The sequence below is a fragment of the Euleptes europaea genome, chromosome 18 (genome assembly GCF_029931775.1).
Source record: "Euleptes europaea isolate rEulEur1 chromosome 18, rEulEur1.hap1, whole genome shotgun sequence".
Classification (NCBI taxonomy): domain Eukaryota; kingdom Metazoa; phylum Chordata; class Lepidosauria; order Squamata; family Sphaerodactylidae; genus Euleptes; species Euleptes europaea.
Genome location: NC_079329.1, coordinates 19,794,651 through 19,813,049, shown reverse-complemented (window position 1 = coordinate 19,813,049; position 18,399 = coordinate 19,794,651). Strand labels below are relative to the sequence as shown.

At 41.3% G+C, this 18,399-nt stretch overlaps 2 protein-coding genes and 1 pseudogene across 2 annotated transcripts; 2 read left to right on the top strand and 1 right to left on the bottom strand.

The window, feature by feature from the left end:
* Positions 1-6,298: 6,298 nt before the first annotated feature.
* Positions 6,299-7,077, bottom strand: LOC130490785 (olfactory receptor 11L1-like; annotated as a pseudogene).
* Positions 7,078-10,391: 3,314 nt separating this feature from the next.
* LOC130490197 (olfactory receptor 5A2-like) lies at positions 10,392-11,315 on the top strand. The gene has a single exon (XM_056864019.1). It carries the CDS (start codon positions 10,392-10,394, stop codon positions 11,313-11,315), a length of 924 nt encoding a protein of 307 aa, XP_056719997.1.
* A 4,499-nt stretch (positions 11,316-15,814) lies between these two features.
* On the top strand, positions 15,815-16,771 carry LOC130490082 (olfactory receptor 11L1-like). Its single transcript, XM_056863879.1, has one exon. It carries the CDS (start codon positions 15,815-15,817, stop codon positions 16,769-16,771), a length of 957 nt encoding a protein of 318 aa, XP_056719857.1.
* The last annotated feature ends 1,628 nt before the right edge of the window (positions 16,772-18,399 follow it).

Sequence of the window (18,399 nt, the reverse complement as noted above, 5' to 3'; positions counted from 1 at the left end):
ATTTTTATACAAATTGTATGGCATGGTATTGTTTATTTAATGCTCATTGACCAATCAGTCATGAGCATATGGGAAAAGTACATTAATAAACAACATAATAATTAAATATACGGACTCAAGTATTGGAATTACATTTACAGCTTTCATAAAACGTCATTAAGATTATAAATATACATAATTGTACAATTTAAAATTTAAGAGTATTATTTAATGCCATAGACATAAATTTGGCAACTGCCAGAGATATGTTTGGGTCGATGTCTACTAGTAGGTTAACTACAAGTTTCTGTTTTTCCATAAGTCTCCATTTCTGAATATATTTTGAAATCCAAATATATACACAAATGCATTACTGCTGGTGGAACTTAAGTCCAGAATCTTTATTCTCTTAGAAAAGGGGTTTAGTAGGAACGTGGAAATTGTGACGCTGATTATTTGGGGAATTCACATTCATCCCTTCTTACTGTTTCCTTCCTGTTTATTTCGGGGGTGGTGGTGGTGGAGGAGAATTCACCCAGCTTTTCTGCTGGGAGATAGGACCTCTATGGCCACCCAAAAAGACTATACTGAGGATTATGGAACCTATTTGGACACAGGCTATGTGAAATGGGAAGACTAGGAATGAGGACTAGGAGAGACTGAGCAGAAAAGTTGGCTGGATTCCACCACCCATTGTCTCCCAAGCTATTAATATTCAGAGTGACAAACACTACAAAAGTAATACCATTTTTCAGAACCTAAGAAAAGGAATTGCAGTACTTATGTTTCTAAGTTTGCCCTAAGGGACAGACATGGTTGTCTTCAATTCTTTTCACTATTTAGTAAAGAGTACCTTCTAAAGATCTGTGGGGCACCATATAAATAGTGATAATTTAAATCTCGGAGTCAATCCTGGAGGAAAGGTCTATCAGTAGTTACCAGCCATGGTATCTAACGTGGACCTCCACATTCAAAGGCAGTAAACTTCTGCAGATTGCCAGCTCTGGGCTGGGAAATACCTGGAGATTTTAGGAGTGGATCCTGTGGAGGATGGGGTTTGGGGAGAGGAGGGACTTCAATAGGGTATAATGCCATATAGTCCACCTTTCAAAGCAGCCATTTTTCTCCAGGTGAAGTGATCTCTGTCACATGGAGGTCAGTTGTAATAGCAGGAGATCTCCAGACACCACCTGGAGGTTGGCAACCCTATTCTGTATACCAGTGCCAGGAGGCAACACCAGGGGAAGGTCTTGGCCTCTATGCCCTGTTGTTGGACCTCCAGAGGAACTGGTTGGCCACTGTATGAAACAGGATGCTGGACTAGATGGACCACTGGTCTCATCCAGCAGGGCTCTTCTTATGTTCTTACCATGTCTAACCACGTATAAAAATGTGTCTAATCCTCCAAAGCTCAGGTAACAGGAGAACAAGTATGTGGTCTAGACAACACAGTGGGAATTTCTAGTCAACAGAGTGGATGTTGCACAACGAACCAGGCGAGGCTCTGTCCTTGAAAGAATTCCCCCTACTCTATACCCTTACACAATCTTATTAATAACCACCAACTTATTAATAACTTATTAATAACCACCATGGCAGAGTGTTTAGCTGCAGTACTGCAGTCAAAAGCTCTGCTCACGACCTGAGTTCGATCCCAACGGAAGTTGGTTTCAGGTAGCCGGCTCAAGGTTGACTCAGCCTTCCATCCTTCCGAGGTCGGTGAAATGACTACTCAGCTTGCTGGGGGTAAAGGGAAGATGACTGGGGAAGGCACTGGCAAACCACCCCGGAAACAAAGTCTGCCTTGGAAACGTCGGGATCTGATGTCACCCCATGGGTCAGGAGTGACCCGGTGCTTGCAGAGGAGACCTTTACCTTTTACCTTAACTACATCCAAGGGAATATAGAATAACATTACAATCCTAATTAAGCCATAGCCTAACAACTAAATCAAGGATGGGGAATAAAATTCTCAATGTCTGAGGAAAATAGTAATAGAGAATCTCCAAATACCATAAGAGAATCCCTAAAATTTCCAGGATAGCAGCGCTTTAAGCCACCCACCAGCAGCCATAACAGTAGGAAGATATCGTATGGTCTAAAAAATATAGTCCAGCAACAAGACTTCTGAAAAACTAGGATAATGAAAACAGTGCTATGCTGATTTCCCCCTCCTCTTTCCACTTTGCCGAGTGGCTCCTTTCTCCCCCCACCTCGGTCTATTCCCCAGAGGTTAAAATGTATATGGATAGATCATGACCCAGCCTAGGATGCAGAGGAATGGAAAAAACCTTTTGTTGATATATGTCTGAATATGGCACACGTGAGGCTGATATGAATTCACAATACATAAACTGTTTTATTTCACTCCAATGGGGAAATAGTCAAGTCAGACTGTTAGGGAGGTTTTAGCTTTCAACTTGGAAGGTGAAAGTGAAAAGGCAACAGGAATGAGAGAAACTTTGTATAACTATATACACTGGATAGTTTGTCTCAAAACTGAAGCTGTTCTGTTGTATGGGCAAGTATTTGTAACTGTTGAAAGAGGTCACTTTGCTGTCACTATTTAGATAAACATGTACAAACTTAGTTGTCACAAAATTGCGAATGTCTGGGGAGGCAGGAATATACACACAGGTTGCAATTTTCCATCTTTAACATTTGATAAGTGTTCAGCCGCCTTTTCTAGGAGCTATTTCCCTCAGGGAAGGACGACCGGTTCCACTTCCCTATTTCTATTGCGGAACCACCTCCCACATGAAATCTCCCACGACTTGTGTGCGTGTGTAAAGTGCCGTCAAGTCGCAGCCGACTTATGGCGACTCCTTTTGGGGTTTTCATGGCAAGAGACTAGCAGAGGTGGTTTGCCAGTGCCTTCCTCTGCACAGCAACCCTCGACTTCCTTGGTGGTCTCCCATCCAAATACTAACCAGACCTGACCCTGCTTAGCTTCTGAGTTCTGATGAGATCAGGCTAGCCTGGGCCATCCAGGTCAGGGCTCCCACGACTTTTAGCTTGATCAAATTAGGCAAGTCATGAACATTTTTTTTAGATCAGGTTACCTTTTAGATCAGAGACACTGTCCTTCAGTGTTACTACTCTGAAGATGCCTGCCACAGTTGCTGGCAAAACGTCAGGAAAGAAAATTCCAAGACCACGGTTACACAGCCCGGATAACCTACAAGAACCAATACCTTATGACTCTTAAATATGCCGGTTAGTCTGCAACTGAAACATTTGTTGCAGTTGAAACATTTGTTGGATGGGTTCTATTGGTTACTGGGTGTGTGTGCACGCGCCATCAAGTCACAGCTGACTTATGGTGACCCCACAGGGTTTTCAAGGCAAGAGACGTTCAGAGGTGGTTTGCCATTGCCTGCTTCTGAGAGGGCTGAGAGAGTTCTGAGAGAAGTGTGACTGGTGGAGTGTGGACTGGAACCTGCTTCTCCCAGATTAGAGTCCACTGTTCTTAACCACTGCACCACGCTGGCTGTCTAATTGGTTACTATTGTTGCTCATTTATTGATTTTATGGTTATTAGATTGCTGACCTTGTCGTGCTGCAACTTGGGTATATTTTATGGAAAGGGGGCCTCAACTGTATGTATGTATGTATGTATGTATGTATGTATGTATGCATTTGCTTCATTTATACCTCAGCTTTTGCCCCAATGGGACCCAAAACAGCTTACATCATTCTCCTCTCCTCTCCTCCATTTCATCCTTACAGACAGATTTTTAATACGGCATACACCAATAAAACAACAGTACACAGATTTAAAACAAAAGCAATGGACACTTAACTATATCAAAATTAAAACAGTTCCTATCTGAAAATAAAAAGATAGAAAAGCTATCTTTTTTTTAATGTGAAAGCTGGACAGTGAAGAAAGCTGATAGGAAGAAAATAGATTCCTTTGAAATGTGGTGTTGGAGGAGAGGGTTACGGATACCCTGGACTGCCAAAAAACAAATCAGTGGGTTATAGATCAAATCAAGCCTGATCTGACCCTAGAAGCTAAAATGACTAAACTGAGGCTATCGTATTTTGGTCACGTCATGAGACGACAAGGGTCACTGGAAATGACAGTCATGCTAGGAAAAGTTGAGAGCAGCAGGAAAAGAGGAAGACCCAACAAGAGATGGATTGACTCAATAAAGGAAGCCACAGCCTTCAATTTGCAGGATCTGAGCAAGGCTGTCAAAGATAGGACATTTTGGAGGACTTTCATTCATAGGGTCGCCATGAGTCGGAAGCGACTTGACTGCACTTAACACACACACATCTTAAAATCTTAAAATAAAACATTAATTGTGACACTTTAAAATCTGGGGTTCTTAATTGTATTCAACCTTGCAGAGCAGACTTTGATCGCTGTTGAGCAAAATTTGGCTACCTGCTTCAACCTCTGAGAGTTCCCTTCCCATAAAAGGTTCTTAATTCTTTCTTCTTCAGATCTGCCTTCAGCTTTACTAAGGAGGGGGGAAATCAACTTAAGGCGATCCTCCTCATAAAAGGTACGCCTAAACGGGACATGCCCTACAGTCTCAGTTTCTCCTGATTTGCACGGGCACCCCCACTTGGTTCTTGGTAGTTGCATCCTTACAACAACCATGTTGTCAGCAGCTGTGGACCCCTCCCGCTATGGGGTGCAATGATGGCACAGGGGCCAAGGATTGACAGCAAAGCAGGACACTGCTGTCCCACAAAATGGAAGCCGCTCAGAAAGTCTTGGGAGCCATTTTGTGTGTATAACACAGGCAGGAAGGTGTTTGACAGCTGTGCATTTTCCCACGTCCCAAAGGTGTGACAGGCTGGACAAGGGATCTAGTTAATTTCCATTGCCTCGCCTTAAGGTGATTTAATCAGCGCTCTGAGCTGACCACTAAGTACCTTTGCTGCACACAGCCTGGGCAATCCATCAGTATTCAGGAGAATAGACCCTCCTCATCATTGCCTTCTCTTAATGTCTCTTCAGGAACGGTACATACTGCCCATCCCTGAACGATTCCAATTTTGTGAGCTGTGACTCGCAAAAGCTCATACCCTGCCAGAAATTTTGTTAGCCCAGAAGAAGAAGAAGAGGAGGAGGAGGAGGGGGGGTTGGAGGAGTTGGAGGAGTTGGTTTTTATATGCTGACTTTCTCTACCACGAAAGGGAGACTCAAACCGGCTTATGGTCACCTTCCCTTCCCCTCCCCACAACAGACACCCTGGGAGGTAGGTGGAGCTGAGAGAGCTCTAACAGAGCTGTGACTTGCCTAAGGTCAACCAGCTGGCTTTGTGTGTAGGAGTGGGGAAACAAATCCGGTTCACCAGATTAGCCTCCGCCACTCATGTGGAGGAGTGGGGAATCCAACCCGGTTCTCCAGATCAGAATCCACTATTCCATACCATTGCTCTTAACCACCCCACCGTGCTGGCTCTCCAGCTACTTAAGGTGCTACTGAACTCTTGCTCCTTTCTCGTTCTACCACAAAAGAAACCAGTCACTCTAGGAATTCTTCACACATACTAAAAACACAGAAAATATGGGGAGCCAGGATGAGCCACAAAGGAACAGGGAACATCCACCCCCCCCCAAGTAGAAATAATGAACATCGGTTGATTAAATTATGCAAACATTTGAGCGTTGATTTTTTTTTTTGCAGGGGGGTGGGTTAATAGACAATCTCAATTCCCAGGACCATGCTATATCACAGCATTCATTGTCTTCTTGTACAAACTCGAAAGATGTCTGGGATGGTGTCTGAGGGAGCAATCCTAAGTGGGTCTACTTGGAAGTAAATGCCATTTTATTCAGGGGGGTATATTACCAGCAAAGTACACACACATGAACACATGAAGCTGCCTTATACTGAGTGAAACCGTTGGTCTCTCAAGGGCAGTCTACTGTGACTGGAAACAGCTCTCCAGGGTCTCAGGAAGAGGTCTGTGGCTCAGTGATAGAGCATGGCACGCAGAAGGTCCCAGGTTCAATCCCAGGCATCTCCAGTTAAAGGGACTAGTCAAGTACGTGATGTGAAAGACCCCTGCCTGAGACCCTGGAGAGCCGCTGCTGGTCTGAGTTGACAGTACTGACTTTGATGGACCAAGAGTCAGATTCAGTATAAGGCAGCTTGATGTCTTTCACATCACTGATACTTTGAACTGGAAATGCTGGGGATTGAATCGAAGACCTTCTGCGTGCCAAGCAGATGCTTTTTCACTGAGCCCCAGCAAAGTGTTTTGCATCCTGGGTCACTTAATGAGGAAGCATTGCCAAATTTTGAGTCAGCGAACATTTACCGATGACTCTTCTTAAGGATTTGCTGACCTCTTTATTTCTCAGGGTATATATGAGAGGGTTGACTAGAGGTGTCAAGACTGTGTAGAACAGAGAGAAGATTTTGTTCAGCCTGCTCAGCGCCTCAGTGCTTGGAAGCATATACACCACAATTAACGTCCCATAAAATAGAGTAACTACCGTGAGGTGAGAGGAGCAAGTGGAAAAGGCCTTACTTCTTTTGCTGGCAGATGGGATTCTCAAAATGGTGGTGATGATGTAAACATAAGAGGCGAGAGTAAGGAGGAATGGGGGAAATGTCCACACCGCGGTGAAGACGGAACCAAATATTATGAGAATATGGGCCCCTCTACACAAGTGTTGTATCAAAGGCATGAAATCACAAAAGAAATGGTCGATTTCATTGGGGAAGCAGAAGCTGAGCTGTGACATGATCACCGTCATCGTGGTTACCGAAAAAACCCCACTGAGCCAAGATGCCATTGCTAACTGGGCACAGAGACAACGGTTCATAAGAGATGCATAGTGCAGTGGTTTGCAGACCGCAAGATACCGATCATAAGACATCGCTGCCAGGAGATAACATTCTGACGCTACTAAAAAAGCAAACCACCAGAATTGAAGAAGGCATCCCCTAACAGAAATGGATCTGTCCCCAGATAAGAGGCTCACCAGCATTCTTGGCAGAATGGTTGAACTGTAGCAAGTCTCTAAACAGGACAGGTTTCCCAGGAAGAAGTACATGGGAGTGTGAAGGTGCCGGTCAGCCAAAATGAGCCCCAAGATGAGAATGTTCCCAGCCACAGTTACCATGTAGATAACTAGAAAAATGAGAAAAAGAAATAGCTGCAGATCTTGGAGTGCTCCGAATCCGAGGAGAAGGAAATGTCCGATGATCGTTTGGTTTCCGCGCTGGGTGCTATCTTGGATTGCATCTGCGGGTGATCAAACAAAACAGGAAACTGTTTAAATGAATGCAATCAAATGAACGTTGCAAAGACAGAGGGGAGGCATGTGAATTATTCAAACTCTCACAAATGTTTCTGGTTAGGAGGAGGAGGAGAATTGGTATTTATATGCGGTTTTCTCTACCTTTTTTAAAGGAGAATCAAATAGGCTTACAATCTCCTTCCCTTCCCCTCCCCACAACAGACACCTTGTGAGGTAGGTGGGGCCAAGAGAATGCTGAGAGAAGTGAGAGAACTGTGACTAGCCCAGGGTCACCCGGTGGCCTTCATGTTTAGGAGTGGGGGGAAACCAACCCAGCTCACCAGATTAAAGTCAGCCACTCATGTGGAGGAGTGGGAAATCAAACCCGGTTCTCCAGATTATCCACCGCCCCTAACCACCACACCACGCTGGCCAGAAAGGTAGATTATCCAGATAGTGAAAACATTTTACAGTATATTGAAGAAATCAAAGAAAACTACATTTATTTCAGATCAGGCTAGCCTGGGGCCATCCAACCCAGGGAACAGGAAAGCTGGCTGGATGTAAAAGCAGCCATTGTCCTGTAGTTGTTCCCTGCAACTTTTCAGAGGTCGACTGCCAATGAACCCTGAGGATCCATTTTAGCCATCATGATGAACAGCCATTGATAAACTTACCCTCTGCCAAGTATGAGCATATTAGTGAATTCTAAAATCGAATTCCTTGGAATGGATCTTTTTAGGTAGCACATTAGACTAAGGGCTGCATGTTAAATCACTACTCAGACCCACTGTTCTTAGGCTGAGGTTTTGAAAATAAAACCATAAAAACTTAAATAAGACACATATCTAAAAACTACTCCCTTTGACTCTTCTCTGAAGCTTCTAAAAAGCAAACAATAAAATAAGTACATTGAGGGTCAGTCCTCTAACAGGAATTGAACCTTTTGCTCTAAAGTTGCTCGAGAAAACACGGACCATTTATTAAAACATGGCATAATCCATTTTAGCCTAAGTTGGGACACATAAGGGCATTGCAAAAGGATATGCACCAAGGAGACCACTGCCTGAAGAAGGCAGGGACATAGCTGGTCTGAAAAAAGGGATACTTAGCAGACTGTCCAGCAAAACCATTTTAAAAAGGGCAATAAAATCTCAAGTGCATAAAGCATGCTGGCCTTGAAGATGCTTTTGAATCTGAGTTGCAGTCTTGTTTCGAGATGCAGCGTGAAGAGCTCACACACTCCCATCCGTCAAGCGCATAAGCTAAAACATTCCCTATCCTTGTTAATAACTGGGACACTGTTGATGTTAGCATGGCTGCCAGACATCACTCGGGGACAATTATAGAAATGTGGCTTACCTGAGGCCATGAAAGACAACTGACTGGATATCATTATTTATTTCCGCACAAACGACATGTATGTCCCAATGCACAGATGACCGTGATTTCCTCGTTCCAGTTGGTATAGGTGTTGAACTGATATAGGTATAGGTGTTGTTGTAAACAATTATGGTATAGGTGTTGAACTTATATAGGTATAGGTGTTGTTGTAAACAATTATGGAAGATGTATGTTTGCATTTTCCAAGATACACTATTTATGTAGCACGCAGGCTCTTTAATGAGTTTGTTAGAAAAGGCTAGGTTTCCCTATAGACTATGTAATTGTGAAGGGAGATAGCACTTTTGGTGAGAGGGGCAGAAGTTCTAAACAAGGGTGGGTAAATGGCCCTTTGGGAGGGAAGGCAGCAAAGTATAGCTTGATCTCATCAGATCTCAGAAGCTAAGCAGGGCCGGCCCTAGTAGGTATTTGGATGGAAGACCACCAAGGAATACCAGGGTTGCTACGCAGAGAAAGGCACTGGCAAACCACCTCTGTTAGTCTCTTGCCTTGAAAACCCCATAAGGGGCCGCCTTAAGTTGGCTGCGACTTGACGTCACTTTACACACATAGACAAAACAATGGCCCTTTGCTTCTTTTTATATTTCTTTATATTTTTGTCAATGTTTTTATTGGCTTTGCGGATAGTGTATGCATTTGTATGGTTTTTAAATATTATTTTTGCATGCTGTGCATGGAATTAATACATACAATGCATAATTCATACTATATTCATCCATAATATAATATATGTGATGCATTTATCTTATAGTGTACAATGCTGATTTCCTGATACACAAATATGTTTATGTAATTAGTCACTGATAGCTTCCTTTCCTTCCCCAGTGGCAGGAAACCTTGCAAGGTAGCCTTCTCTCTCGAGAGAGAACCACTGACCTTAGGTCACCCACCAAAGTTCCATAACAGAGTATGGATTTGAACCTGGGTCTCCCAGGTTCAAATCCATCAGGTAGCCGGCTCAAGGTTGACTCAGCCTTCCAGCCTTCCGAGGTTGGTAAAATGAGTACCCAGCTTGCTGGGGGTAAAGGGAAGATGACTGGGGAAGGCACTGGCAAACCACCTCGTAAACAAAGTAAACGTCGGGATGTGATGTCACCCCATGGGTCAGGAATGACCCGGTGCTTGCACAGGGGACCTTTACCTTTACCTTACCTCCCAGATCCTAATCTGACACTCTAACCACTGTAAATCTCTATGCTAAAAAATGCACACAGGCTGAGTATCCCTTATCCAGACTGCTTGGGACCCGAAGTGGTCTGTATTTCAGATCTTTCTGTATTTTGAAATATCTGCATATACATAATGAGGTATCTTGAGGATGGGACCCAAGTCTAAACACAAAATTCATTTATGTTTTCTATATGTTTTCTATACCCTTTATACACATAGCCTGAATGTAATTTTAAACAATATTTTTAAATGATTTTGTGTACAGTCTGGGGAGAGCCAGTGTGGTGTAGTGTGGTGAGAGCCAATTTGGTGTAGTTTTAAAGAGTCAAGAATGATATGGGGGGCAAACTGGTTATCTGCCACAGAAAGGGAGGCTGGGTGGAAATGACACCTCTCCTTATTTATTCTGGACCCAACCCAATATACCATCCCATAGTATACAAATTATGCTTTGGCAGTACATATGAGTTGCAGAGATCATTGTTAGAACTGCAGACAATTTCTGTTGTTTTCATGCTCTAAACTATTGCTTTGAGTGCCTTTCTCCCTTGTGTAAATTGAGGCTGTGACTTTTACTTGCATGGTATTTTCTGTTCCTTTGCACCACATTTTCCTCATAAAATATGACTGAATTCCTTCTGCTAGGCTTTGAGGATCTTGGGGATCAGCAGTGGCTTCTGTTTTTGCTCTTCTTAATGATCTATATTGCGACCATGGTGGGGAACATCCTCATTGTGTTGCTGGTGGTGGTTGACTACCACCTTCACATACCCATGTACTTCTTCTTGGGAAACTTGTCCTGCTTGGAAACCTGCTACAGCTCCACTATCCTTCCTATGATGCTGGCTAATCTGTTTCATGGGGGCCAAGGGAGCATTTCTGTCACGGGCTTCATAACACAATATAACTTTTTTGGTTTCTTGGTAATTTCAGAATGTAATCTTCTTGCAGCGATGTCTTATGATAGATATGTAGCGATATGTAAGCCATTGCTTTATACGGTACTTATGAATGGTAAGGTGTGCCTCCAGATAGTAGCTGGATCTTGGGCAACTGGTTCCTTGGCTACTAACATAGCTATATATTTACTGCACCAACTCATCTTCTGTGGTCCCACTAAAATCAACCATTTCTTTTGTGATTTTAATCCAATTGTAAAGCTATCTTGCAGTGATACACATACCATTAAACTTGTATCTGTTTTCCTAACTGCTCTGTTTTCCCTCCTCCCATTTTTGATGACCCTGACATCATATGGCTATATCATATCTGCCATTGTGAGAATCTCATCTACCTCTGGGAGGCAAAAGGCCTTTTCGACCTGCTCTTCTCACCTCATTGTGGTATCCATTTTCTATGGCACCATAATGATTGTTTACATGTTGCCTGAGGCAGAGGCCCTGCAAGACCTCAACAAAATCATCTCTCTTTTCTACACAATCCTGACCCCTTTGTTCAACCCCTTGATATACAGTCTTAGAAACAGGAAGGTAAAAGTAGCTTTCAGAAAGGCTGTAGCTAAGTTTTGTGCATTTGAAATTATATAAGACTTTAGGAGTGTGTTTGCAAACGTAGAGTCCAGTTTCTCTCTTATTCTGTTAAGGATAACCTTTTCATTGGAGTGGGTTGGATCCAACCAGTTTTTCAAGTAAAAAAAGAGGAGGGCATTCCATCACAAAAAAAGGCTGTACTGGACCTGTATACGGTAGGACCTGTATAGGTCCTGTATGGCAAAGACCTGTGGGATGGAGACTGTAATAAAGAGGGCAATAGGGCAGGGCATAGTGAAATCCTTGGCTAGATCCAACACAATAATTAAAAAAAATATTATTCCCACAAATAAGTCTGACATCAGAAATCACAACATTTCAAAAACCATTGAGGGAACATTTTAACCTTCCAGGACATTCAGTTGCTGATTTAACAGTAGCAGTTCCCTTACAAAGGGATTTTAAAGGGAGATTAGAAACAGAGACTGCTGAATTGCAACTAACAATGAAGCTCAAGACAATGCATTCTCCTGGACTGAATAGAGGCCTGTGATTCCTGTCTCATTACCAATGCTGATTTCTCCACGCCTGCTATCCTTCTGCATATCACACCTAATCCAATCACACCTGCTAATGTCATTTATCTGCTATTGACATTAACATGCTATTGCCATTGGGTGTCTGAATTCACTCTTCTCTACTTATGAATAGATGGACTCACATTCTAGCTTTGTCTGAAGAAGCGAGCTGTGACTCACGAAAGCTCATACCCTGCCGAAGATTTTGTCACTCTTTAAGGTGCTCCTGGACGTTTGCTCTTTTCTAATGCTACAGACAGACTAACGCGGCTACCCCGCCCGATGTATTCCCACGAAGTATTTGTTTTTGTTTGCTTGCTTTGTAATGGAGAATCAGCTTTGCCCTGTAATATATTTTGCTTCGTAAATGATTCATTTAACCTATAGGCCAAAAGGTTCTTTGTCTGCTTCTGGTTCTGTGTTGAAATTTATATTTCGAGAGGGGAGAATTTTTCTTTTTTAAAAAAAAAACAATTTTTATTATTTTCCACAATATTATAATCAAACATTTTAACAATTTATACAGTTTATCAATAAAAAAGAAAAAAAACCAGTGTGTTATTGTTGAAAATACATCCTTGTTATTAAATAAAGAGTAAAAACTTCCCCTTCATCTCCCTCCATCTTTTTATAAATCTATTTGCTCTTTTGTATTAAAATTCTAATCCTAATATTGTTTTGTATATTTAAATATAGTTTCTTTGTTCAATATCAGTTCCACTATAATTACAATGTATTCAAACCAGAGATGCTTATTTCATTCTTTTAAACCCAATATATCAATTAAGAATTTTGATTATTAAATTTATACGTAGTAATAAAGAAGTTATTTAAAACTAAAAAACAGAATTAATGCATCATTTTTTTACAACAATATCTTTAGAAAGTGGATTAGATCAATGAGTAACCTTTAAGTTTCCCCATTTGAATTTCAGTTTCACAGTAAACCCTCCATGCCTCCCATTCACCCATAAATTGTGCATTGTCTTTTTGATTTATCAATGCGGTAAGTTTTGCCATTTCCACCATTTCTAACATCTTTTGTATCCAGTCTCTTTTGTCTGGAATTTCCATTGTCTTCCATTTAGCTGAATAAATTAATCTTGCAGCTGTGGTGGCATATATAAAAAATGATCTCTGAGTTAAAATAGAGTCAGGTATCATGCTTAGTAACATCACCTCAGGTGTTTTAGGTACATTATTTTGTATAATTAACCTTATTTCATTGTAGATCATGTCCCAAACGTTTTTTGCTTTATCACAAGTCCACCACATATGATGAAATGAACCTATTTCATTGTTATACTTCCAGCACTTCGGGGACATTGATTTGTAGGTCTTTGCCAGTTTTTTAGGTGCTAGATACCATCTATATATCATTTTGTAGATATTTTCCCTTAGTGATTGAGAAAGTATGAGTTTCATGTCTCGTGACCAAAGTCTTTCCCATTTATTCAATAGTATATCATGGCCTAGCATCTGTGCACAGCTAATCATAGTGGGTTTTATTTGGTCTTGTTCACAATAAAGTTCTAGCAATAACTTGTACATTTTGGATATTAGATGATCATTTGTATCCAGTAAGAGTTTTTGAAAGGTTGATTTATTTTTAAGAAATCCTGTTTTCAAATCCTGAGTAAAGACAGAATTTATCTGATGATATTGAAACCAGGTCAAATGGTCCTTGACTTCATCATAATCTTTTAACAAACATTTATTGTGATCCCACTTTAAAAGGTCATGATATGTAATGAATTGAGCTGGCCAAGAGGGGAGAATTTTTCCATTGTAACTTTTGCTTTTTCATTCTAAGTCCTAGTGACAATGCCTATTGTAATAAAATAAAAGGTTATTGGATACATTTTTGTCAACAGTTTTTCTACAACATTTTTACCAGTCTTCTCTTAGCTAACTTCAGTTGATTTCAGTTGTTACAGAAAGTTAGAGTTAAGGATGTTTCACCCCTCCATCAAAATCAAGGGACATTGAACTATATATATTATAAGTTGAGGGGGATGTGAGTTTGTGTATTCTATGATACATGCTGTTAAAGACTTTTCAGTGTAGCAGTAGAAATGTCCCATTTAGACCAGCAGGCCTGGCTTCACATTCCCACTCTGCTGGGATAATCACTGGGTGACCGCTCTCAAACTGACCTACTGTAGAAAAAAGCAAGAGTCCAGTAGAACCTTAAAGACTAACAAAATCTCTGGTAGGGTATGAGCGAAACCTCATACCCTGCCAGAAATTTCATTAGTCTTTGACAGGATTCTCGCTTTTTTCTACTGCTATAAATCAACATGGCTACAGACTTCTGAATACAAATTGGTGGGAAAGCAATCATAGGGTGAATCTTTGGATTCCATTATCTGTTTGTGGCTCTTATTAAGGAGGGGTTGTTATCTTGTATTTGCCTCTCCTTCGTATGATATTCCCTGGAGCCAGAAGGTATAACTGTTGTTTATCATCTTATAATTGCTTTGCATTACCTCAAAACCCAAACGTATCACTAGAATGTGTACTAGAGAAGCCACTTCAAATCAGACTGTGATCTTTTTTCCTGTGGGAAGGGAGGGAAAAAATGGAGTGGTGAGAGAATCATCCAGATGACTTATATAAGGTGGAAACACAGCTGAAACGAGAACACACTACCAGGAAGAATGGAGGTCCTGATGAGAAAAAAAGAAGGGGACTGTGTCCGGAACAGAAGCATGGAGGCAAGTAAGGAAATCCAGCACTGTGACCACTTCTTAATATGCAGTGAGTAACCAGGAAGGGACAGTAAGGAGACTTATTTTCTTTCAAAGCTGGGCATGAGAGGATTTCCCATGGAGTTTTAACCACAGCAAGGTTCACAAATATTCAGTCAACTCTGGGAGCGTGATTGGATGAAGTTGCTATTTTTTAGCGCTTTTATCATAAACGTGTGATACGTTTTCACCTTTTGTGTCTTAAGTTGTGTGTTTTTTTAAATTGTTGTTTAGTCTGTTATTTGCCTCCTTGGGAATTTAGAATGAAAGGTGGAATATAAATTCAGAATCCTTCATTCATTCTAGGGTTCATTTAAGAATACATTATCATGGTTGGCTAACCTGGACGTTTTGAACAAGTATTGCCAACATTTCCACATCCTGATTATTCAGAAACACTTGGTGGAGATAACTAGCAATCCCCCAGCAAATCCCAGGACATGTGTTACTAGTTATGGATTGAACACAGAAATAAGAACCAGTTAGAACAGAGAAAGGTCCTTTTCAGCATATTGTCGAAGGCTTTCATGGTCAGAGTTCATTGGTTCTTGTAGGTTATCCGGGCTGTGTAACCGTGGTCTTGGTATTTTCTTTCCTGACATTTCGCCAGCAGCTGTGGCAGGCATTTGGTCCTTTTTTGTATCCTACTTTGGTCAATGTAAGATTGTCCATCGCAGGTGTTCATGTTTGTATACATTGAATGTGAAAGTCTTGCCTATGCTAGAGGCCTTATGTTTTTAACTTGAATGTGCACCTTATTAAAATTTATATATTTTAGCATTTTTCAGCTCCAACTCTTCAGTTTGGAATCAGTACTCTGGTTGAGTTCCCTTTTTGTTGGTGTTCCTTTTCAGCATTTGCTGCCTGATGATCATCTGCATAAATGCCACAGGGTTGGATCCAAGCAGGTTCTTTGCTGGCATAAAAGATTTGCCCAAAAGGGGCATTTGAGGCCCAAAAAGGGCCAAGTCTGCCTTGGGTTCATAGGGTGTGCATGAATAAAAACTGTGTGGGTTAGGGTCTGAAGTACGCAGGATAATGAAATGAGGCTGAGTGAAAAAGCGAACTTGATCCAATCCACAATGTCTAAGATTGTGCTATGGTACTTCCTAACATCTGTAATCCTTTATCTGCCACCCTCTCCTTCAGTGCCAGATCTTTACATAAAGTGTTTTTTACCACACTAAAGGGCAATTTTATTTGGCCTTTGCAGGTTTGAGCTGCCACCATGGGAAAAGCAGAAGAAGAAAATGAAACAACTGTCACAGAATTCCTTCTGCTGGGCTTTGGGGATCTTGGGGATCTGCAGTGGCTTCTGTTTCTGCTCTTCTTAGTGATCTACATTGTGACCATGGTGGGGAACATCCTCATTGTGGTGCTGGTAGTGGTTGACTACCACCTTCACACGCCCATGTACTTCTTCTTGGTGAACTTGTCCTGTCTGGAGATCTGCTACAGCTCCACTATCCTTCCGGTGATGCTGGCTAATCTGTTTCATGGGGGTCAAGGAACCATTTCTGTCACTGGTTGCCTGACACAGTATTACTTTTTTGGTTTCTTGGCAGTTTCCGAATTTTATCTCCTAGCAGTGATGTCTTACGATAGGTATCTGGCAATATGTAAACCTTTACTTTATATGGTACTTATGAATGGTAAGGTGTGCCTCCAGCTAGTAGCTGGATCTTGGGTGTGCGGTTCCTTGGCTACTAACATAACTATATATTTACTGCACCAACTGACTTTCTGTGGTCCCACTGAAATCAACCATTTCTTTTGTGATTTTAATCCATTCTTAAATCTTTCTTGCAGTGACACACATACCATTAAACTTTTATCGTTCTTCCTAACTGTTCTGTTCTCCCTCCTCCCATGTTTGTTGACCCTGACATCATATGGCTACATCATATCTGCCATAGTGAGAATCCCATCCACCTCTGGGAGACAGAAGGCCTTTTCGACCTGCTCTTCTCACCTCATTGTGGTGTCCATTTTCTATGGGACCATAATACTGGTTTACATGTTTCCTGAGACAGAGGCCCTGCAAGACTTCAACAAAGTCTTCTCTCTTTTCTACACAATCCTGACCCCTTTGTTCAACCCCTTGATATACAGCCTGAGAAACAGGGAGGTAAAGGTAGCTTTCAGAAAAGCTGTAGCTAGGTTTTGTGCATTTGAAAGAATATAGGGTGCTTTCACACATGCCAAATAATGCATTTTCAATCCACTTTCAATGCACTCTGCAGCTGGATTTTACTGTGTTAAGTGACAAAATCCACTTGCAAACAATTGTTAAAGTGCACTGAAAGTTGATTGAAAGTGCATTATTCAGGATGTGTGAAAGCAGCACTCTAAGTCTGAAGGAGTGTGTTTGCATACTTATAGTCCAATTTCTCTATTATTCTGTTAAGGGTAACCTTTTCATTTGAGTAGGTTGAATCTAAACAACTTTTTTACTAGTAGAAAAGGAGGAGGGCATTCCATCACCAAAAAAGGCTGTACCGGGGGATCATAGGACCAGCATGGTTGAAGACTGGGGGCATTCCCGTGGATGAAGACTGTAATAATGAGGGAAATTGGGCAAGACATAGTGAAATCTTTGGCTGGATCCAAACCATTAGTTTTTAATATACTTATTCCCTCAATATATTTGTTTTGGCTTGCTTGCTTTGTAACGGCAGATCAGCTTTTTACTGTAATGTATTTGCTTCATACATTTTTCATTTGACTTACGGATGAAGAGGGGTTTTTTTTTGTCTTCCTCCAGTTTTGTGTTGAAAATAATATTTTGAGAGGGGAGAATTTATTTATTATAACTTCTGGTTTTTAAACTCAAGTCCTAGACAAAAGTGTCAGTGCTTATTGTAATCAACAACGAAAAAAGGTGTTGGATACATTTGCTTTCTATCTCCAGTTTTTCTACAATATGTTTACCTGTCTTCTCTTACCTTCAGTTGATTTCAGTTGTTTCAAACAGTTAGAATTAAGGATGTTTAACCCTTCTGTCAAAATCAATATACCTTAGAATAGGTATGGGTGCCTGAGTTTGTGTATTCCAGGCAACTTGTTCTTGAAGACTTTTTGGTGAAGCAGTATAAATGTCCAAGTAAAAGCAGATGACTGGTTCACATTCCTATTCTGCTGTGATAATCACTGGGTGACCTATTTTAAACTGATCTACTTCTCAGAGGTTATTGTGAGGAGCAAATGGGTGAGAAGAAAACCAAGTGCACTGCCTTGAGCTCCTTGGGAAGGATACAAATCTAGGTCAATGAAAGGGTGCCCCCTAGCTAAAGTTAAGCACTTAATAGAATAAGATGTGAGCCAGAAGGTCACTGATTCAAGTCTCAGCTAAGTTGTACATGCGCAAAGTGGCCTGTGGCAAGCCACTATAGTCCCCCCGCATGGAAGACAGTCAAAACGAGGGTTAAATGAAAGCTCTGTGGTCAGAGATAACATATGTCTGAATACAAATTGGTGGGAAAGCAATCATAGGGTGAATCTTTGGATTCCATTACATGTTTGTGGCTCTTATTGAGGAGTGGTTGTTACTTTGTTGTTGTCTCATTACTCCTCAAAACACCATCTCCAAAGCCCACATTAAAACTCAAAGCCATCTCATGGGTGGCCGAGTCAACAGGAATGGACGCCGCCGCATCTTCCTCAGAAATTACATGTCCCCTTTGTAGGAGGGGGAAACCAAATATAACAACCAATATATCTATTTTTATTATATATTGTACACAATTGTATTTAAAAACACAGGGCCTAAAATACAGGCTTCCTAAAAAGCACAAACATAGGGCGAAAAGGCAT